The sequence below is a fragment of the Dendrobates tinctorius genome, unplaced genomic scaffold (assembly GCF_039654945.1).
Source record: "Dendrobates tinctorius isolate UK_male_01 unplaced genomic scaffold, ASM3965494v1 ptg000129l, whole genome shotgun sequence".
Lineage (NCBI taxonomy): Eukaryota > Metazoa > Chordata > Amphibia > Anura > Dendrobatidae > Dendrobates > Dendrobates tinctorius.
In genome coordinates, this window is record NW_027361797.1 from 50,785,876 (window position 1) to 50,808,982 (window position 23,107).

At 42.6% G+C, this 23,107-nt stretch overlaps 1 protein-coding gene across 2 annotated transcripts in view; it reads left to right on the plus strand.

Moving 5' to 3' along the window:
- LOC141047815 (cytochrome P450 2K1-like) overlaps window positions 1–22,355 on the plus strand; it is an 81,759-nt gene extending 59,404 nt beyond the window's left edge. Inside the window, exons 5-9 of one of the 2 annotated variants that reach the window (XM_073543135.1) lie at window positions 1,908–2,081; window positions 13,682–13,823; window positions 15,158–15,345; window positions 15,500–15,641; window positions 19,730–22,355. In XM_073543135.1, the coding sequence (XP_073399236.1) occupies window positions 1,908–2,081; window positions 13,682–13,823; window positions 15,158–15,345; window positions 15,500–15,641; window positions 19,730–19,917 (834 nt within the window). In that variant the 3' untranslated portion in view covers window positions 19,918–22,355. The remainder of the gene's footprint in view (window positions 1–1,907; window positions 2,082–13,681; window positions 13,824–15,157; window positions 15,346–15,499; window positions 15,642–19,729) is intronic. The other variant, XM_073543136.1, reaches the window with a different exon arrangement.
- The last annotated feature ends 752 nt before the right edge of the window (window positions 22,356–23,107 follow it).

The window sequence follows — 23,107 nt, forward strand, 5'->3', positions numbered from 1 at the left end:
TAGACCCACCAATAAAATGGCCGCTACCATAGGCGGCGACTGCAGTCCCCCACAGCTTCCAAACAAGCTGCAATCAACGGCGATGTCACAGGCAGAGGTAAGGAAGCCTGTGGAGCAGGAGTGTACAGCGATCCGTGCCTGTCACAGCCAGACACATCAGGACAATGCAGCTGGGGATCTCCACTTCATTCAGAAGAAGGCCCTGGTCCAGCGATGATGTCACAGGAGGAGGAGCAGCCGGAGTATAGAGGAACAGGGCGAGCTGACAAAGGAACTTCTTGGGCAATATGCCCTGGTAAAACAAATTCAAGAAAGATCCAAAGCCCCCCAGTCCATCAGGGGCAACCCCATAAATGGGGATAAATTTTTATTCAATTTTGAGCCCAGAAAAAAACCGCATATAGCGGTGTCATCACTGGGAGGGAGGGAGGCGGCACCTGCAGCAGTCCCAATCCAAATCTTCACCTGCGATGTGCCCAGGCAAAATAAAGTTAAAAGGGGGTGCAAACCCCCCGGTTACACAGGGGCAGACCTATAGAAGGTCACAGGGGGGTTCCAATGTATTTTGTGATGCCACCCGAATAGCAGTGACGTCAATGGCAGAGGAGGAGGATCCGCAGCGCAGCAGAGCCCAGCGGTCTGTGGGGGGAACTTCCACAGCAGTGTGTCCAATGAAAACACACACAAAAGAGATCTCTGACCCCCCAGTCCACAAGGGGCAGCCCCAAAATAAGAGTTAAAGCCAGTCTAGTTAAAATTTGATCACAGGAAAAAAAACGCTTATAGCGGTGATGTCACTGAGAGGGAGGGAGATGGCGCCTGCAGCGGTCTCAGTCCAAGTCTTCACCTGCGATGTGCCCAGGCTAAACAAAATTTAAAGGGGGCGAAAACCCCTGTTGGGTAGGGGCACACACACAGAAGGTCCCAGAAGGTGTTTTGATATGTTTTATGATACCCACCGATTAGCGGTGACGTCACTGGAAGGCAGAAGATGGCGCCCAGAGAAATTTCTGACAGGATCTTCATCCCCGCTGTGCCAGGGCATAACACAGTCAAAGGGGGGCTAAAACTGCCTGGTTGAACAGGGGTACATCCAGAGAGGGTCCAAGAGGAAATCTTCCAATAAATTGGCACAATATCAAAATAACGAAAATGTCACTGAAAATTGATAAAAGCTCCAAAAGTCAAAAAAATTGTGGGAAAATGAATATAAATCCACACCAATGTGATGAAAGGTGAAAAATAAAATATTTCTAAAGAAAAAAGAGGCAGCCTTTGAGTCTTTTTTACCTCAGACAGGATCTCTCACAGTGACACGGCATCAACCGAAGCCATTTTAGCAGGCCGCAGTCTTCGCCACAGGATAAAATGTCCTAGGTATATCCGATATTGACAGAAAACATCTTAAAACGTGCCAAACAACTTGCTGAATAAAAGTAAGTATGAATGAGAGCGAAAATTTAGAAATATAGTTGCGTAGTCAGTAGCTGTAGAGGGTTACCTCAGGAGCACGCACGCAGTGCGACTTACATCACCTGCGCCTAGGCCACGCCCCTTATAAGGCCTTTTTCACATACACAAAGCCCTGTACGATTTTGATCCATTTTGCGGATTAAGCTCATTAGTTTCAGTGAATTTCTGCTGTGTCTGTTTTTCACTGACTGATGCTAGTAGAAGCTTAGGAAACCCCAATCTGTTTTTTTCCTCATTTGAGACAAACAGATGACACACATGAATGGTAAAAAAAAAAATCCACACTAATAAAAAATGGATAAAAATTGGAACCACTCAACTGATAAAAGTAGGGTGGAGCGCTAAGCACTGACTGGCCGAGCTGCTCCCGTTATTGTACTGATCTGTACTTTTTGCTGCAAAAAAATCTAAAGAGGAATTGTTGATTTCCACAGCTGTATAATTTTTATCCCTTCCTCGGATCACTCCTTGGACTACACAAAAAAGTAATGCAAAACACAGAAGAGCTGAGGGGTTTTATTTCCCAATTTTTGATGAATCGACGATTGGAGTTCGATGCAAATGACATCACAGGATATATCGACGCCTATCTTCTGAAGCAGGAACAGGTGCGATAATGGTGAATATGTTACCTTAATTTTCATTTATGAGATCAAAACGGTGTAATATCAATTATTCTGGGAACATCTGAGAATTTCATTATCTAGTTGGTTGGTTTTAGAGTTGTTCAGGATGAAGAGCACAATACTAAACTACAGCAATTTTTGGACTTTGAGATACACCACAGGTTTAGGCAACATATGTTCTACCAATCAAAACTGTCCTGACAGAATATAAAAGAGTGTGCTAGGTCAATGTCACAATTGTTAATGAGCTACAAGGCATAATAGGGAGCCAATAGATACATTGTTAGTGTTTCTCTGCAGTGTGTGTTATAAATCCAATCCAAAACCATTGTTTTCTCCTATTGGACTTGTTCATTTTTCTCATATTTTTCACCTGGCCCAGACCACTATGAAGACTTCTTCCAACCACAATTCGTGTATGCAGAGTTATCTTCACTGCCATTTTGCATCCTTGATCTCTATCCATGCCCTTAGGTCCAAAAGTCTGCTACCCTGTGTAACTATTAGACAACTTTGAAGAAGGAATTGCCCAGTACCCCCCTCCTCATGCCAGCCCTGCAGTTAGTAATTGTACTCAGATCACTGTCTTCACCTGTCATTTCATGAGTGTATTTGGCCCGTGACGCTGGTCGGATTCCACGCCTGATGCTGCACTTTCAATTATATCTGCATCCTAGATGCCGATACAGTTAAAACCAATGAGAGAAGGGAGTGTCAGTTAACACTCGCTCTCCCATGATTCCAACTCTGCGTCTGACATCTCAGCAGTGGCGTAGCAACTGTTTGTGGCGCCCGGGGCGGTCGAAAAATTTGCCGCCCCTTTGGTCGTTGATAATTCGGAAGCATCCGAAGAGCCCACACTACACTCAAAGATCTAATTTTTAGTCTGCTACTAACTCTGCTATTATTTCTAAATTTCTAGACTTTCAACTTCTTGCAGTTCTCTATATAAATGTATGTATTAGCTTGATGATGCTGGATGAAGACCTAATGGCTTTTTTTAATAATAATTTTTAATAATGTGACAGGAAAAAAAACAGAAAGTACAAATTATTTTGGCGGACAGGGGGCGGACACTGACAGCTTGGGGTCCCTGTGCAAGAAATGTGTCCGGGCCCCCCTCCTTTTATGGCGTCAAAGCTACGTGTGTGTGTATACACTCACTGGCCACTTTATTAGGTACACCTGTCCAACTGTGTGTTAAGACTTAATTTCTAATCAGCCAATCACATGGCGGCAACTCAGTGCATTTAGGCATGTAGACATGGTCAAGACAATCTCCTGCAGTTCAAACCGAGCATCAGTATGGGGAAGAAAGGTGATTTGAGTGCCTTTGAACGTGGCATGATTGTTGGTGCCAGAAGGGCTGGTCTGAGAATTTCAGAAACTGCTGATCTACTGGGATTTTCACGCACAACCATCTCTAGGGTTTACAGAGAATGGTCCGAAAAAGAAAAAAAATCCAGTGAGCGGCAGTTCTGTGGCCGGAAATGCCATGTTGATGCCAGAGGTCAGAGGAGAATGGGCAGACTGGTTCGAGCTGATAGAAAGGCAACAGTGACTCAAATTGCCACCCGTTACAACCAAGGTAGGCAGAAGAGCATCTCTGAATGCACAGTGCGTCGAACTTTGAGGCAGATGGGCTACAGCAGCAGAAGACCACACTGGGTACCACTCCTCTCAGCTAAGAACAGGAAACTGAGGCTACAATTTGCACAAGCTCATCGAAATTGGACAGTAGAAGATTGGAAAAACGTTGCCTGGTCTGATGAGTCTCGATTTCTGCTGCGACATTCGGATGGTAGGGTCAGAATTTGGCGTAAACAACATGAAAGCATGGATCCATCCTGCCTTGTATCAACGGTTCAGGCTGGTGGTGGTGGTGTCATGGTGTGGGGAATTTTTTCTGGGCACTCTTTGGGCCCCTTGGTACCAATTGAGCGTCGTTGCAACGCCACAGCCTACCTGAGTATTGTTGCTGACCATGTCCATCCCTTTATGACCACAATGTACCCAACATCTGATGGCTACTTTCAGCAGGATAATGCGCCATGTCATAAAGCTCGAATCATCTCAGATTGGTTTCTTGAACATGACAATGAGTTTACTGTACTCAATGGCCTCCTCAGTCACCAGATCTCAATCCAATAGAGCATCTTTGGGATGTGGTGGAACGGGAGATTCGCATCAGGGATGTGCAGCCGACAAATCTGCGCCAACTGTGTGATGCCATCATGTCAATATGGTCCAAAATCTCTGAGGAATGCTTCCAGCACCTTGTTGAATCTCTGCCATGAAGAATTGAGGCAGTTCTGAAGGCAAAAGGGGGTCCAACCCCTTACTAGCATGGTGTACCTAATAAAGTGGCCAGTGAGTGTATATATATATAGATAGATAGATTATTGATATTATATAGCCACACACACACATACAGGTATATATTACATAGTCTCCTTTATTATGTATATTGCTGTCCCATACACAGTGCCTTCTCTTGTTATGTACAGTTCCGTCCCTTACATATTGGATTATATAGAGCCCTGTTTTTTATTACATACCGTCCTGTCTTGTTAGCTGTATAATGCAATGATGGCTGATGGAGCATGGGAAAGCTTCCTTTCTAATGGAGGAGCTGATGGACTGGTCGTCTGGTCACCGGCTCCTCGATCAGCAGTCATTTTATATCTAACAAGAGAGGGGACCATGTAATAAAAGAGGGCGCTGTGAATAACAAAAATAACAAAAATACACTATGTAAGAGACAGCACTATACATAACAGCAGAGGAAGCTATATAATAAGGGACGGCACCATATATAACTAGAGAGGATGGTAGGTAATAAGGGGCGGTGTTATACATAATAAAAGAGGAAACTATGTAACTAAGGATGGTGTTATACAGAATTAGTGAGTACACTATATACTAAGGGACTGTGTTAGACATAATAAACGATAATGTCTTCCTCCACCTCCCCCTGTTCCTAAGGCCATTATAAGTCCCCCTTCCTCCCATCCCAATCCCCCACACCCCTCATTGTCCTCCTCCCCTCGCATCCCATTATTGTCCTCTCCCCCACCTCCATCATTTTCTTCTCCACCACTATCTTTGCTTTCTCCCCCACCACTCCCATCATTGCCCATTCCACCACCTCCATCATTTCCTCCTCCTCCACCACCCCCATTTATTGCCCTTTCCACCACCACCATCATTGCATTCTCACCCACCACCCCATCATTGCCCTCTCGACCATCACCCCATCATTGTCTTCTCCCCATCACTGCCTTCTCCATCACCCCATCACTGTGCCTTCTCCCCATCACTCCCATCATTGCCTGCTCCATCACCCCATCACTCCCATCATTGTCTGCTCCATCACCCCATCATTGCCTGCTCCATCACCCCAATCATTGCCTGCTCCATCACCCCATCACTGCCTTCTCCATCACCCCATCACTGCCTGCTCCATCACCCCATCACTCCCATCATTGTCTGCTCCATCACCCCATCACTGCCTGCTCCATCACTCCCATAATTGTCTGCTCCATCACCCCCATCATTGCCTGCTCCATCACCCCCATCACTCCCCTCATTGCCTGCTCCATCACCCCATCATTGCCTGCTCCATCACCCCCATCATTGCCTGCTCCATCACCCCCATCACTCCCCTCATTGCCTGCTTCATCACCCCATCATTGCCTGCTCCATCACCCTATCACTGCCTTCTCCATCACCCCATCACTGCCTGCTCCATCACCCCCATCACTCCCCTCATTGCCTGCTCCATCAACCCATCACTGCCTGTTCCATCACCCCCATCATTGTCTGCTCCATCACCCCATAATTGCCTGCTCCATCACCCCATCATTGTCTGCTCCATCACTTCCCTCATTGCCTGCTCCATCACCCCATCATTGCCTGCTCCATCACCCCATCATTGCCTGCTCCATCACCCCCATCATTGCCTGCTCCATCACCCCATCATTGCCTGCTCCATCACCCCATCATTGCCTGCTCCATCACCCATCATTGTCTGCTCCATCACCCCATCATTGCCTTCTAGACCATCACTCCCATCATTGCCTGCTCCATCATACACACAGACACACACACACACACAGACATACATACATACATACACACAAGACACCACCTCTCTCCTCTCACCTGTCCGCAGCATCGCCCGCGCTTCCTCCCTCACAGAGCAGCGGCCGCTGAATGATGACGTCATTCAGCGGCGCTCCTCTGTGTGAAACAGGAAGCGCGGCCTCCGGGCAGGAAGCAGGACGGACCCTTGCCGCTCCGCTCCTGCTATTCACTCTTGCAGGCAGCGGAGCTGCCGTGATCGCATCGCTCCCTGCCCGCCGCTGCACTGCACTGCAGGGTGGAATTGCTGCTGCCGCGCCGCCCCCACACACATGCCGCCTGGGGCGGACCGCCCCCCCCGCCCCCCCCACGCTACGCCAGTGCATCTCAGTGCAGCAGGCATGGTGACGTCATTGCAATGCGCCCTCTGTTTCGAGATGTACAGAGAATCTGGAGACACCATGAAGAGACCAGAGCAATGGAGGAATGAGCAAAGGTGAGTATTTTTATTATTTTTTCTATGCGGGGCCTATTATACTTTATGGAGCATTATGTGAGGACATTATACTGTATGGAATCATAGAATCCATCTGGTCCAACCCCCTGCTCAAAGCAGGATTCGCTAAATCATCCCAGATAGATGTCTGTCCAGCCTCTGTTTGAAGACTTCTACTGAAGGAGAACTCACCACCTCTCCTGGCAGCCTGTTCCACTCATTGATCACTCTAACTGTCAAAAAGTTTTTTCTAATATCTAATCTGTGTCTCCTCCCACTCAGTTTCATCCCATTGCTTCTAGTCTTTCCTTGTGCAAATGAGAATAAAGATGATCCTTCTACAATGTGACAGCCCTTGAGATATTTGTAGACAGCTATTAAGTCTCCTCTCAGTCTTCTCTTCTGCAAGCTAAACATTCCCAAATCCTGCAACCTTTCCTCATAAGACAGGGTTTGCAGACCGGTCACCATTCTGGTCGCTCTTTTCTGAACTTGCTCCAGTTTGTTGGTGTCTTTTTTAAAATGTGGGGCCCAAATGGAGCTGTATATTGGGCCATTATACTGTATAGAGCACTATGTGGGGCAGTTATACTGTATGGAGCACTATGTGGAGCTCATTACACTACATGGTGCATATGTTGGGTGCATTATACTGTATGGAGATATATGTTGAGCACATTATACTGTACAGAGCACTATGTGGGGCCATTATACTATATGGAGCAAAATGTGGGGCCATTATACTGTATGGGGCACTATGTGGAGCTATTATACTGTATGCAGCACTATGTAGGGCCATTATACTCCGTGGTCACTATGTTCAGCCATTATACTCTATGGAGCACAATGTTGGGCCATTATACTGTATGGAAGGCAATTCAGGGACTCATACTGTATGGAGGGCTGTGAGGGGATTACAGTTCGAGAATAATATTATGATGGGATCCCCATTCTTTGTTGGCAGGGACAATAGGGTCATATCACATCATGGATGTAGAGGGTACTGAGGAGGAATTCACTGTGGTGGCATCATACTCTGTTTGGGGGCACTTTTGTTTGCATCATACTTTATTGCATTATTCAAGATTTTTTATTCTTTGTTATTGCATATTTAAATTATGCTATTGGGTCATATGCTTTTTATTGCTCTAACATAACATATTATATTATTCCAATGTTTTATTCTTAGATTTTTTAATTAAAATGTACTTTGTTCATAGGACAACTCCTTTAAGTTTATTTCCATATGAAAATGTTCAAGGGAAAATTTCTCAATTATAGACTTTTTTTTTAATAAATATCAAGTTTGGCCTGCAATTTTTTCCAAGCTTTTAATTTTGGTCTACTGAGTACTTGAGTTTGACATCCCTGCCCTAATTTAACACTATGGTTAAACAAGTAAAATATTCTTTTGGTCTTTTTCATAATTTTTCTTAATTAATGGGTACATGTCAGTAAGAATATAGTTAAGAAGCCTGAGGTACTGCAAAATAGGGCAGGGAAACAAATTTTCAGGGACACCATTTCTGTAATTATCTGGTGCTCAGTTGCAATAAAATTCATGTTTTATTCATATGCAAATAAGGCTTACAATTCAGTGGTAGGAGTATCAGTGCACTTGCAGTCCTTGTCTCTTCTTTGCTTCTCTTCACCGCCATTGCCCCTTCTTCTTGATTGATTAACAGTAAAGACAGGCTTTGCTGCCCGATGTCACTTCTGCTCTCTACTCGAGGGTGGTGTTGGCAGAAAGAATCAAAGAGGAATGGAGGACTGCAAGTGCACTGATACGCCCCCTGGTGCACTTGTGAGTCTAATTTGCATATAAACAAAACGTGAATTATGGCAAAACAGGGCACCAGATAATAACAGAATAAGTAAAGTTGGAAATGTGTTTTCCTGCCCGGTCCTCAAATGTTTCAGGTATTAAATCAAATTCTTAGTGAAAGGTTCGCATTAATTTTATAAATGACTGGATACCAGTTGTTAGAAAATATACAATACTAGAAATATCCAGAGAACAGTTATCCTGGATGTTAAGTTGTATGTTTAAAAATTATGTGTAAATCAGTAACTTCAGTTACTCAGTATGTGATGTTTATGTCTTATTTGCTGTTTTGTTTTTTTTTAGTTCTGATTAGAGATTAGCGAATACTTCAATGTTTGGCACGGATTACGATCACCGATTTTGCAATATTCGTAGATTTTGCAATATTCGCCGATTTATTTGTTGAATATTCGCTGAACATATCCAATTGTCATTGGAGTCAATGGGAGGCAAAAACCAACGCACACACAACACCTTCAAATGGGCCCAAAAGCTACAAAAACACATAAAATTAGTGGCATACACCAGGAAAGCGGCATCAATTCACAGTACAGTACAAATTTTAGAATAGCATGGCAGCAATCAGCCATGCATGAGGTATCGGGGTCTGGGCCAGCATTTACAGCTTTGAATTAAACTTCAAATTAAGACAAGGTGGGTGAGGGATTTGGTGTAGGCCTGCTGGGCTCAGAGCCCTAATACCACATGCAACAGCTCAACATGCTTTCATGCTCAGCCACACTCAGGTGGCACAAATATCAGTTTTTGTAGACTACTATTGTCAGAAAAATCTAGGGATATTAAGATGGATAGTTGACTCAAAGACAGTGGATGCCTGCCAGTGTTGGAGGCCTACTGCTAAAGGCAACACACATGAAGGAGATCCAACCAGGAGTCTGCACATTTTCAAAAAGTAGTGGCAGACACCACTAAAGTGACATCAATTTCAATAGAGTAGAACTAGTATAATGGAGACCGACACCTCTTCCACTATAGCCAACCTAGCAGATGGAGACCCTATCGGGACTCTCCACATTTCCAAAGATTAGTGGCAGACACCACCAAAGTGGCATCAATTTCACCAGAGTAGAAATAACATATTGGGCAGTAACATCTCTTCAACTAGAGCCAACCCAGCAGATATAGACCCAATCAGGAGTCTTCAAAAAAAAAAAAAATTGGGGCCTGACACCACCAAAGTAGCATCAATTTCATTAGAGTACAAATAGTATAATCGGGTCCGACACGTCTTCCGCTACAATCAACCCAGCAGATGGACATCCAATCAGGAGTCTTCAAATTTAAAATAATTAGGGGCAGACACCACCATAGTGACATCAATTTCACCACCATACAAGTCGATAACCTGAGGGGTGCAAATGGAGGAAGTGAGCACACAGCTTCCGTGCTTTCTACAGTAGCTCATCCAGGCCATGATAGTGGCGGAGAAAATGATGTACAGTGGTTACGGAAAGTATTCAGGCCCCTTTAAATTTTTCACTCTTTGTTTCATTGCAGCCATTTGGTAAATTCAAAAAAGTTCATTTTTTCACATTAATGTACACTCTGCACCCCATCTTGACTGAAAAAAACAAAAATGTAGAAATTTTTGCAAATTTAATAAAAAAGGAAAACTGAAATATCACATGGTCATAAGTATTCACACCCTTTACTCAGTATTGAGTAGAAGAACCCTTTTGCGCTAGTACAGCCATGAGTATTCTTGGGAATGATGCAACAAGTTTTTCACCCATGGATTTGGGGATCCTCTGCCATTCTTCCTTGCAGATCCTCTCCAGTTCCATCAGGTTGGATGGTGAATGTTGGTGGACAGCCATTTTCAGGTCTCTCCATAGATGCTCAATTGGGTTTAGGTCAGGGCTCTGGCTGGGCAGTCAAGAATGGTCACAGAGTTGTTCTGAAGCCACTCCTTTGTTATTTTAGCTGTGTGCTTAGGGTCATTGTCTTGTTGGAAGGTGAACCTTCAGTCAAGTCTGAGGTCGAGAGCACTCTGGAAGAGATTTTCATCCAGGAAATCTCTGTACTTGGCCACATTCATGTTTGCTTCAATTGCAACCAGTCGTCCTGTCCCTGTGGCAGAAAATCACCCCCATAGAATGATGCTGCCACCACCATGTTTCACTGTTGGGATTGTATTGGGCAGGTGATGAGCAGTGCCTGGTTTTCTCCATACATACAGCTTAGAATTATCACCAAAAAGTTCTACCTTTGTCTCATCAGACCAGAGAATCTTATTTCTCATAGTCTGGGAGTCCTTCATGTGTTTTTTAGAAAACTCTATGCGGGCTTTCATAAGTCTGGCACTGAGGAGAGGCTTCCGTCGGGCCACTCTGCCATAAAGGTCCTACTAGTGGAGGGCTGCAGTGATAGTTGACTTTGTGGAACTTTCTTCCATCTCCCTACTGCATCTGTGGAGCTCAGCCTCAGTGATCTTGGGGTTCTTCTTTACCTCTCTCACCAAGGCTCTTCTCCCACGATTGCTCAGTTTGGCTGGACGGCCAGGTCTAGGAAGACTTCTGGTGGTCCCAAAATTCTTCTATTTAAGGATTATGGAGGCCACTGTGCTCTTAGGAATCTTGAGTACTGCAGAAATTATTTTGTAACCTTGGCCAGATCTGTGCCTTGCAACAATTCTGTCTCTGAGCTCCTTGGCCAGTTCCTTTGACCTCATGATTCTCATTTGGTCTGACATTCACTGTGAGCTGTGACGTCTTATATAGAAATGTATGTGCCTTTAGAAATCAAGTCCTATCAGTTTAAATAAACACAGCTGGACTCCAATGAAGGAGTAGACCCATCTCAAGGAGGATTACAAGGAAATGGACAGCATGTGACTTAAATATGAGTGTCTGAGCAAAGGGTCTGAATACTTATATTTCAGTTTTGTTTTTTAATAACTTGGCAACAATGTCTACATTTCTGTCTTTTTTTAATTAAAATGGGGTGCATGAGATAAAAAATTAACATTTTGAATTTACCAAATGGCTGCAATGAAACAAAGAGTAAAAAATGTAAAGGGGTCAGAATACTTTCCTTACCCACTGTACATCCAGGTTGAGGATGGTGAGCCATTCAAGGCACGTGTGTGTGCTTCTCACAATGTATGGCTGCCACCAGGTTCGCACTGTTATTGGACACAGCTTTCCTGGATCCAGCTTCAGCGAAGAAAGCATGAGCTGAATAGAGCAATTGGGCAAAATAGTATTCCATTCCACCACAAATTCAGGGTTCTACACTGTTGTAGGTATTTTTTTCAACCTCAATCCTCTGGGGATCATATTTTGTGCAAGGTAATTTTCCAACGTGGTTTGATCCCACCAGACCCTTGCTTCATTAAGGGAAAGTCTCTCCACTTCATGGATGATTTGTAACAAGTCTGGAGGGGTATCAGCACTCTTTCCAGCAGTCTGAAATAATTGTATTGCACGTTCCCTCCTCGATAAATCAATTATGTTTTCCATATTATTATATGGTTAAAAAAATTGTCAAAAAATTGGTCCAAAAATCATATAAAAAGCAGGCACTTTTTCCTTAATAAGAACAATATTTAGCATGTATAGAGTCGTGAAAAAAAATCCATATTGATGTGAACAATAATAGAGGGAGCACGAAAAAGGAGCAGAAGTAGATATAGTAAACAAGGAAGTTTTTTTCAGCTCACCCCTTCCAAGGAAAAAAACTTCAATTCCATGGACCTTGAGCAAGGATTCATTAGAGTAGAAATAGTATAATTGGGTCCGACACATCTTCCACTACAATCAGCCCATCAGTTGGACAGCCAATCAGGAGTCTTCAAATTTAAAATAATTAGGGGCAGACACTACCATAGTGGCATCAATTTCACCACCATACACGTTGATGACCTGAGGGGGGCAATTGCAGGAAGTGAGCACACAGCTTCCGTGCTTTCTACAGCAGCTCATCCAGGCCATGATAGTGGCGGAGAAAATGATGTACAGTGGAAACATCCACCTGATGAAGACGGATCCTCTGTCGAAACGCGTTGTGGTTTAACCCCATCTCTCGTCTAAGACTCTTTCCTGCGCTCCTAAGACCGTTTTCCATTTTCTCATTGTTTCTATCCTCCATCGGAGATTCTCAACTGGAGCTGTTGTGGAGACACGACATTCCGTCAATCCCTGGGTTGTTTCCTAAGCGCTCCTTTATGACCGCTTATCACTGACTCTTATTTTTGTTGAGTAAGGCACAAGATGTGAAAGATGTAATCAGAACAGATGTTCACTGAATATAAAGCAATTTGCATAATGGTTACAGCCTCCCAATAAGGATACAATCTTGGTAGTTACACACAGAATTGAGGCACAGAGCTTGATGGTTGCATATTCCCTGTCCAATGCTTATGCTGGAGAAAGTTGATGTCCCCTCCATACTGATGCACTCTATATGATCTGCTTCAATGACATCATGTTTCCTGTTATGTTTTGTCACGTCTCAAGGCCAAGCCTTGAGGTGGGATAGTCAAGGAGTCTGAGGTCTAAAGCCAGGAGGGTACATCATAAACAGAAGGAAGAGACAGAGGCGTAGTCAGGTAACATTCCAAGGGAAAAATACCAGGAGAGTAGTGAATCAGAGCAGAAGGGATAGTCCGAACTAGGTTCAAAGTCAGCCAACAAAAGATCTGCAAACAGAACACAATGCACAGAGATACAAAGCACACTTAGCTGAATACACTTTGCAGAGGTCTGGAAGTAGCAGGCCAGTTAAGTAGCCTGGCAATAACCTGGGACAATAATAACCTGGAGACAGCCAGCGCTTCTGAGTCTCAGAGTGGATGGTCAAGCTGTCAATCAACACACTGAAATCTCAGCATGCCCCTGCCCAGCCTGGAAGACTGAGCTGTCAATTAAACTACTGACAGCTTTAGCATGCCCCTGTACCAGATTGAACGGCTGAGCTGTCAATAACTGCATTCCAGACACACTGATGGGTGGAACCATGACATTTCCTTAATACTTCAAATTCAGGTAGCTATAGTCATAAAAACATTACTGTGAGAAACTTAGTGTTTCAGGTAAAAAAAAAAAGTTAAGCAAAAGGAGAGGATGCCTACCTTATAACAAACAGCAGATGGTTATAATTCACTTGGAGCCAGATGATTATGGTAATATAGGGAATATTTGTGTTATGTATTTTTAGGAATCAACGAAAGCTCAGACACATTTTAATGAAGAAAATCTAATTTCTTCCGCCCTGGATCTCTTCATTGCTGGAACTGAAACTACATCTACAACAATCCGCTGGGGAATTTTATTGATGATGAAGTATCCAGAGATTCAAAGTAATTCTTGTTATATTTTTAAAAGTTATATAAGACTGTAGGTGAACAGCAAAGGTCTCTAAAGACGACCAAATCACCTCTTTCTGAAGGCTACCACTTTACCCAGATTTTCTGTTATTTATTCACTTTTGCATCATATTCCATATACCAGTACAATAGACATCTTTTTGATGACCACTCCTGTAGAAGTCAATTTTTAAATGCAATTTTACTATAATTGTAAATAAAAATTATCAATTTAGTTGAAGTAATTCTAGCATATATTTTTTGCATTTATTGTATGCTTTATATTTTCTAATTTTCTAGAATAATGCTGCCCCCCACCCGACAGGAACATGTGATTTTTGGCAGAGTGTGACATTTAGATTTCACCTAAAATACCTTTTTTGTTAGGCAATAAAAATCCAAGTTTTAGTCTCTTCAAGCTTTAGATCTTTGTTATATTAAGGAGTATACCGGGAATTCTTGATGTAATCTCCAGCCGTCCAATAGAGAATGAATGCAGCGGCAGTGCCCATGCTTGGCCTCAGCTTCATTTAAAAATAACATGTAATGTTCCAAATGCTATTAACCTGCAGATATGGGGTAAATCTGCAGGTTAATAACATTCCAAAGCTGCCCGGCCGCTGCACTAATCTTTATTCCTTTCGTCAGCCTCTGGCTCTCAGTCATAGTCGCACAGGAGGTGCGGCATCAGTCACCGGACAGTTCATAGTGAGCGGCAACTGTAACTATGCCCGAGCACTGACTGCAGCCTGTAAAAGTCATCTCAAAAGTGTATAATCTATTAACTAACCCCTTCACACCGCAGTCTATTTTTATTTTTGCGTTTCTGTTTTTTTGCTCCCCTTCTTACCAGAGGAATAACTTTTATATCTTTCCATCAATATGGACATGTCATGGCTTAATTTTGTGGAACGAGTTGTACTTTTGAACTACACCATTTATTTTACCATATAGTGTACAGGAAAACGATAAAAAAAAGTCCAAGTGTGGTGAAATGGCAAAAGAAGGGGGTGCTCATAGCAATCCGGCAATGACAACTACAGGGGTCTGCTGCAGACCCCAGGTTGTCATACCAACCCATCGGCGACCAGCGGTCATGTGCCACAGGTGATTGGTTGGGATTAGTGACGCCCTTCCGGCTCGATCATGTTAAATGGCGCTGTCAGAGATTGACAATGGCATTTAACAGGTTAACAGATGTGGGTGGATCAAAAGGGAGAGCAGACATGCGCCGTACATGTATGGCACATGTTGTGAAGGGGTTAAATGCATTGGTATTGTTGTGTTAGTACAAAATATAACAAAATATGTTTTCTTTCGCTTTTTAGAGAAGGTACAGGAGGAAATTAAAACACATATTAAACCTGGACAGCTGCCGACAGTTGAAGATCGGAAGAAAATGCCTTATACTGATGCAGTAATACATGAAATACAAAGGTTTGGAAATATTCTCCCATTGAATGGGCCACGCTCCACTCCAACTGATGTGTATTTACGGGGTTACCTGATCCCAAAAGTGAGTTTATAAAAAAAAGTCTTTGTGCTCAATCATTGTATGCATTTACCTAATAGTAAAAAGGACTGCTATGGGGTCCACAGTCATCCAAATTATCTCACATTTTTTAAATGTATATATTAAAAAAATATATTTGGTGATTTATTATTCACAGGACATAGAGGTTATTCCATTACTAACATCAGTTCTCTACGACAAAACTCAATGGAAAACTCCCAATGATTTCAATCCTAATCACTTCTTGGATGAAAATGGAAAATTTGTCCGACATGATGCATTTATGCCATTCTCAGTAGGTAAGTAATGAGAAGCATTAAGATGAAAAATCATTTTACATGTCACTCATGTGAAGAAACACTCAATAACAGAATTATTACATTTTACCAGGACTAAAATATATTATGTAAATCTCATAAAAAGTTTCAAAAATGTTCTATGCTCTTATTAAGATGAAAACTTTTTTTTTGCAATATAACTTAGAGTAATAATAATAATTGTATTTATATAGTGCCAACATATTCTGCAGCACTTTATAATTAAGCGAGGACATGTACAATCAATAAAAACAAGCTCACAAGCTTAAAATATAAGGAAATAAGGGGGACACAATAGGTAGAAAGTGCTTGTTATGTATGGTCCAGCCATCATTATAATAAATAAGGGTTTTAAATAAAGCTGCATTATCCGGTGGTCAGCCCGGATCTGTATAAGTGCAGTTACGGTGTGCTATTGAGTGCATGGAGGATGTGGAGACTGATGAATAGGAGGGAGCAAATTATGATTAACATTTAGAAGGAGGGAAAAGGGGAGCGATAGCTTAGTGAGTTGAGGTATAGGGCTTTTTAAAAAGATGCATTTTTAAAGCACACTTAAAAACACAGAGGCTAGAAATTAGTCAGATCACCTGCAGTAATGCACTCCAGACCCCTGGCGCAGCACGAGAGAAGTCTAGCAGACTGAAGTGTGAGGTCCGGATTATGCAGAATGTTAGTCTTAGATCAGTTGCAGAATGGAGGGCATAGATAGGGTGACAGAAATGAGGGATGATGATATATATGGTGGTGCAGAACTGTGGAGAGCTTTATGGGTGAGAGAGATAAGTTTGTATAGTATTCTGTAGCAAATGGGCAACCAGTGCAATGAGTGGCACAAGGTGAAGGCATCAGTGAAGCAGCTGGACAGACATAGAATCCTGGATGCCGCATTCAGTATGGATTGGGAAAAAGAAAGTTTGGTAAGAGGGAGACCTATCAGTAGAGAGTTGCAGCAGTCCAGACGAGAAGGAATAAGAGCGACAGTAGGTGTTTTTGTAGTTTCAAAGATGAGAAAAGGTCAAAATATGGAGATGATTTTAAGGATAAGGTGACATGAGCTAGTGAGTAATTAGATATAGAAAATAAAGGAAAGATCTGTGTCAAATCTGACTTCAAGACAGCGACTACATTTCCCAAAGTTTTCACCGTGTTTTCCTTCACCTGGGGCAAGAATTTAATTTGCTGCTCTGGCCCTTTGACAAAATACCCTATGCAAGGCAGAGTTATTTGAATGAGATCCCCCAAGCATGTGTGGATTTAAGCAGTAGTTAAAAATGTAATTATATGCTGGTTGGTCATGCTCTCAGGTACTTAGGCTTATGAAAATCAGCATTAATTTCTGAATAGCATAGGCATATCTGGAGCAATGAAAGTGAGCAAAGTCGAACTTTTCATCCCTATTCTAGGACTGTCCCTCCATTGGCCTCCTTGTGGAGGATGGAGTATTATTGTAATATTCTTTGTAAGCTGGGGCTTGGTCTGGATACGAAACATCCTGGAGCAATGAACAAGAAACATTAATAATATTAATAATCTTTATTTATATAGCGCCAATGTTAGGCGTCAATTTCTGCGTTTACTCCTCAGGAATCCAGACCCTCACATTCTGCAGTCTCCTGCTGTTTATCTACTGCAGAGGAGATTGCAGAGGAGATTGCCTTGCAGCAAATCTCTCCTGAGGCTAAGTCCTTCTGTCCTCCTACTGAATATGCTCATGGCACGATCTCCCATTGGAGATCGGTAGTCATGTGCTCAGGTCCCGATCCAGATCTTATTGGTCCATCTCAGAGATCTGGAAGCTTGTGGAAGGTCCCGGCTGCTATAAAAGGCGCGCACGGCTGTTCCGCCATGCGCTAGTATAGACTTACTTGCTGCTGTGTGTATGAGGACGGATGTATGATTCTGGTGAATGACTCATTAAAAACCCCTTCCCTCTGATATTATGTATGTGGTTAGGGACTGAGTTAGAATCAGCGCCAGCGCTCCTCTGCTGCAACATCCACAGCTGCAAGCATCCGACATTGCGCTTGCGCCTTAGCCTTGTCGTTTAGCGGCAGTGTCCACACCGCGCTGCAGTAGCAGCCCCTTTCCATCCACAGTTGCGACGCTCCGCACATGGTAGGTCTAGACGGACGTAGTGCCGCCGTCTTGGGCTACTCCTGTGACCGGATACCGTGTGTGCCTTTTTACTGAGTACTGTGACCTCAACAGGCTCAGTCTTTTGTTTTTGTACTTATTTGGCATCTCTGTGAATTAACTGAGATTGCTCTGCGCACCTGGGTGAAGTTTTACCCTGTGCGCATTTCCGCCATATTGCTCCTGCCACCACTTAGCAGCGGTTATATCACCTACTGCACGGTGGACCCCGAACGGCGAACGCACTTTATTATTATCTTTATTTAGTGGTTTCCGCCATTCCTAACAGCCAACATATTCCGCAGCGCTTTACAGTTTAACAGTTTCAAAACATAAGTCATATGTAACAACTTTAACAATACAATAATTAAAGCAAAATAAGACGACCCTGCTCGTGAGAGCTTACAATCTACAATGAGGTGGGGGAGATACAAAGTACAGGTGTGTATTTACAATGATGTATTTACAATGATGGTCCAGCCATCTTGAGGGAGTGAGGGATGGATGGAGATAGTGAATGGGATACACATGCACACTTACACATAGAATGACTTTGATTAGGGAACGCGATAAGTCGCTCTGAACAAATGTGTTTTGAGGGAGTGCCTAAAACTATGCAAATTGTGGATAGTGCTAATTTCTTTGGGTAGAGCATTCCAGAGGATTGGTGCAGCGCGGGAGAAGTCTTGGAGTCAGGTGTGGGAGGTACTGATTAGTGCAGAGGTTAGTCGAAAGTCATTTGCAGAGTGCAGCAGTTGGTTAGGCCGATAGACAGAAATGAGGGTATTAGATGTAGGGGGGTGCTGCACTGTGGAGAGCTTTGTGGGTGAGAACAAGTACTTTGAATTGTATCCTATAATGAATGGGCAGCCAGTGTAATGATTGCCGAAGAGCGGACGCGTCCGAGTACCGATTAGCCAGATAGATGACCCTGGCTGCTGCATTAAGTATGGACTGGAGAGGGGATAGTCGAGTAACGGGGAGGCCAGTTAATAGAGCATTGCAGTAATCCAAGCGGGAGTGGATCAGTGCTACAGTGAGGCTTTTTGTTGTTTCCATGGTGAGAAAAGGGTGGATTCTAGAGATGTTCTTTAGGTGTATGCGGCAAGAGCGGGCAAGAGATTGTATATGGGATGTGAAGGAGAGATTGGTGTCAAATATAACACCCAGACAGTGCGCCTGCTGCCGGGGTGTTATTATAGTGCCACCCACGGAGAGGGAAATGTCAGATTTAGGGAGGTTAGTAGATGGCGGGAGCAGAAGAAGTTCAGTTTTGGAGAGGTTGAGTTTCAGATAGAGAGCGGACATGATGTTGAAGACTGCGGACAGTCACTGGCGTTCTGTAGTACAGCGGGGGTAAGGTTGGGGAAAGACGTGTATAGTTGTGTGTCATCAGCATAAAGATGGTACTGAAAGACAAATCTGCTGATGGTCTGTCCAATTGTGGCCGTGTAGAGAGAGAAGAGAAGGGGGCCAAGGACTGAGCCCTGAGGTACCCTGACAGCGAGAGGAAGAGGAGATGATGTGAAGCCAGAGACCAAAACACTGAAGGAGCGGTCAGAAAGATAGTAAGAGAACCAGGAGAGAGCAGTGTCCTTAATGCCTAGTGACTGAAGCCTAGAGAGTAGGAGATGGTGGTCAACAGTGTCGAAAGCTGCAGATAGGTCAAGAAGAATGAGCAGAGAGTGGTCACCATTACGTTTTACTGTCAGAAGGTCATTGGTCACTTTGATAAGTGCAGTTTCAGTCGAATGTAGGGGGTTCTAGGAAACTTGTGACTTTCTGGAGGTCTCATATTTTTCCAGGAGACTCACAGTCATTCAGAGAGAGTTGGAAATTATGCATTATTTCCAATTTACTTAATTACTACAAGTGTTAGGGTCAAAATCTACTTTCGAAATTACATTTTTAACTCACTTATCCTATTTCTGCAGGAAGAAGAGCTTGTGCTGGGGAAAGTTTGGCCAAGATGGAACTTTTCCTGTTTTTCACTGGACTTCTTCAAGCATTTACTTTCTATCCTCCTCCAGGAGTTTCCAAAGAAGACCTCAATCTCAAGCCTCGTGTTGGATTCACATTAGCGCCCACACTATACATGACTTACGCGAAGCCAAACTATTAGTTTGGAATGAAAAACAGAGACAACACAGAGACTGATGCTTTTCGTTTGATTATAATTTAATATATTTCATTTGGTACTTTTTTTTTTTAAATCTCAGTATCAAATCTCTTTACTTGAAAGCTGTAGAGTAAATCATGCAATGATCTCCAATTGTCTTAATCGATCTTTAAATAATTTTTTTTACTTTTAGCAAATGTTGTTAGGGTATGTCCACATGTTGAGTAAAATTTACGCACCATTTCTGCATCTCTTGTAAGGAAAAACGCAGCAGCAAAACCACACGTTTTTGCCACTTTTAAATCTGTTTTTGGTGCATTTTTGCCTGCGCTAGTGCCCTGCTTTTTTGATTGATTTGAGTGAAGTCAGTGGTGAAAAAGGTGGGACAAAAACGTACAGAGAATTGACATGCTGCTGATTATTTCTGGCATCAAATCTATAAGTCAAAAATTCTCAATGTCTGCATGAAACTTCAGGTTTCTCATTCAGTTTGCTGGCATCAGATGGTTTTGCTTTAGGTTTTGTCACAAATTCTTACAGTAAAAATGCAACGTGTGTACACAGCCAGATTCCTTTGATTAGGGGTATTTTCTGGCACAAATGAAAACTTTTATGTCCTGTTACTGTGCATAGTTTATATTTTGTCATATATTTTGTCATATATTTCTTTGTTTTCTCCTGACTAGTGATGAGCGAGCACTAAAATGTTTGTTTGCTCTTTGATCGAACCGAGCAATTCCTAATACTCGCATGCTCGTTTCAAACAAGTATAATGGGAGTTAATGGGAAAGCCAATATTTTTTTCTGGCAGACCCAAAAAAGAGGTCTGCGAGGCAGTGAAAATGTTCAAATGGATGGAAAAAAGTGCTGAATGGAAAGAAAACCGCATTGGGACGACCCCTGGAAGCATCTCTGACTCCCAGATTGCTGCTGAGAACAATGGGGTCACACTTTTATTCCACTTTAAGAACTGACAATAAAACATTCCAAACCAAGGAAAAATTGCATTTTACAGGAAAAAAAAATTAAGAAACATTATTTCCTGTATAATGACTTGTAAATAAGTCAAAATGTAAAAAGGATGTAAAAAATATCATTTAAGTAAAGCAATTTTTTTTAAAATTAAAAATAGGAGATTTCAGTTGAATTTATGACGGAAGCAAGATCTGCCAAAAATAAGGGACTCAGATACACCCTATGTTAGATATAAAATAGGGCTTCTTACACATTATGTTCAAACTGTCATGTATTGATGCTCCTAGACGCATAAAGGCTATGCACTTTTGAAAGTTATATACCAAGGAAATGTGCTCCAGACCGCGGAATAGTCTTTGATGAACATTATATTAACGATAAATTTTTTAACAAGTTTTTTGAGGCTTTTATAACACTGAAATGTACCCAAGAAGATGTAATACCCTTTTGGGGAGCAATATGATATCAATAAATTTTGAACAATTTTTTTGAGGGTTATATACAAGCGAAATGTACTCCAGACCACAGAATAGTCTATGGGTGAGCATCATAATATCGATACATTTTTGAACAAGTTTTTGGAGGCTTTTACAGCAACAAAATGTGCCCAAGAAGATGTAATACCCTATGGGCGAGCAATAGGGATGAACGAATTTTTTCAGTGATACTCGGTTTTCACTTGAGTATCACAGTGCTCAGATGTGCTCGTTACTCGGTGAGCAATGGGCTTTACTCGAGTTCAAACTCGAATCCCCACCCCACATCTTTGGCGCCTTTTCACAGCCAGTAAGCATGCTGGGATTGCCTGTGAGTCGTTGTAATGCTGTAGCCATCTTGGTTGTGATTTTCTGCCTGTCTGACATCATCACGGATTATAAAAGGACAGGCGCCTCTCGACTCGGCACACTGACGCCATTGCACAACCCTGTGACACTTCATTTTGGAGGGAGAGAATGCTTTTCTAAGCCTCTGTGCACATTATAATGACTCAGAGACCTGTAGTGTTGATATTGGTTCTGAAGCTGAGCCATAATACTAATAGCTCTTCTAAGGGCTAATCATTTGCAGCTCATACAATCTGCATTTAGCTTAGGGCGAGAAAAAGAGTCGCAAGAGCAGGATGAGTGATAGAATACATTTTGTAGACAGGGATTAGGCCTGCGCAGTTTGTTGGCAAATATATAGCTGAATTTTTTGTGTGGGCTCAAAATATAGAATCTTTTTCATCCATTAAATATTACGTTCATTGATGTCCTTTTTTGTGTTATATAACACACCCAAAAATCATTGAAACATTTTCTTGGGCAACATTTCTCAGCCATACATTACTATGTAGTGTGGAGTAAATTTATGTGATCTCTAAACTGCTAAAAATGTTGTAGTCCTCTATTTTTCAGACATACAGTGTTATGTGATCTGTGAACCTTGCTGTGATCTCTGAAACTGAGAAAAAACAATGAAACATTTTCTGGATTTAATTTCATTGACATTCATACACTATTGTGATCTGTTGCATTATGGTGGAGTAAGCTCATTTTTTTCTTTTATTAATACTTGGCTACAAGAGACCTAGCAATTACAATATCCGTAAGGTGTGCATTAAGGGATGGGTAAGTGGAAGTGCGGATGATGGTTCACGCAGATGCCAAGGATGTGGAGCAGATACGACTCTGCCTGTTGCTGGAGCACAAGAAACACGCCCATCCACGACACATAGGTTCCTGTCCCACTTTGCACAGAGACACAGTACACCACTTCTGAAGCCAGAGCAGTGCAAACAGGTGGTCAGTTGGATAGCAGATAATGCTTCCAGCAGGCGGCATTAACTTGGCTGGTTGTCAAAAATGGGGGAGACACAATGATTTTTTTTTATTTGTTTACTTAAATAATTAAAAAATATGATGTGGGGACCCCTTTATTCTTGAAAACCAGCCTTGCTGAAGCTGACAGCTGAGGGGTGCAGTCCGCAGCTGTCAGTTTTGCCTAGCTGGTTATCATAAATAGAGGGGAACCCCACATCATTTTTTTATTATCATTTATTTATTGCACAGCCAGCAGCTGATAAATACTTCCATCAGCCGCTGCTTGCTCTCGCTTAACAGTTGAATACAACTCTCAACATTGTCTCCTGCTGGTGCTGATTGCAGTGTGAGCAGGGGACCGTGGTGTGAGCTGTCTTCACTTCAGCAACCGTCGCCGGGGAACATCCGTGTCATCA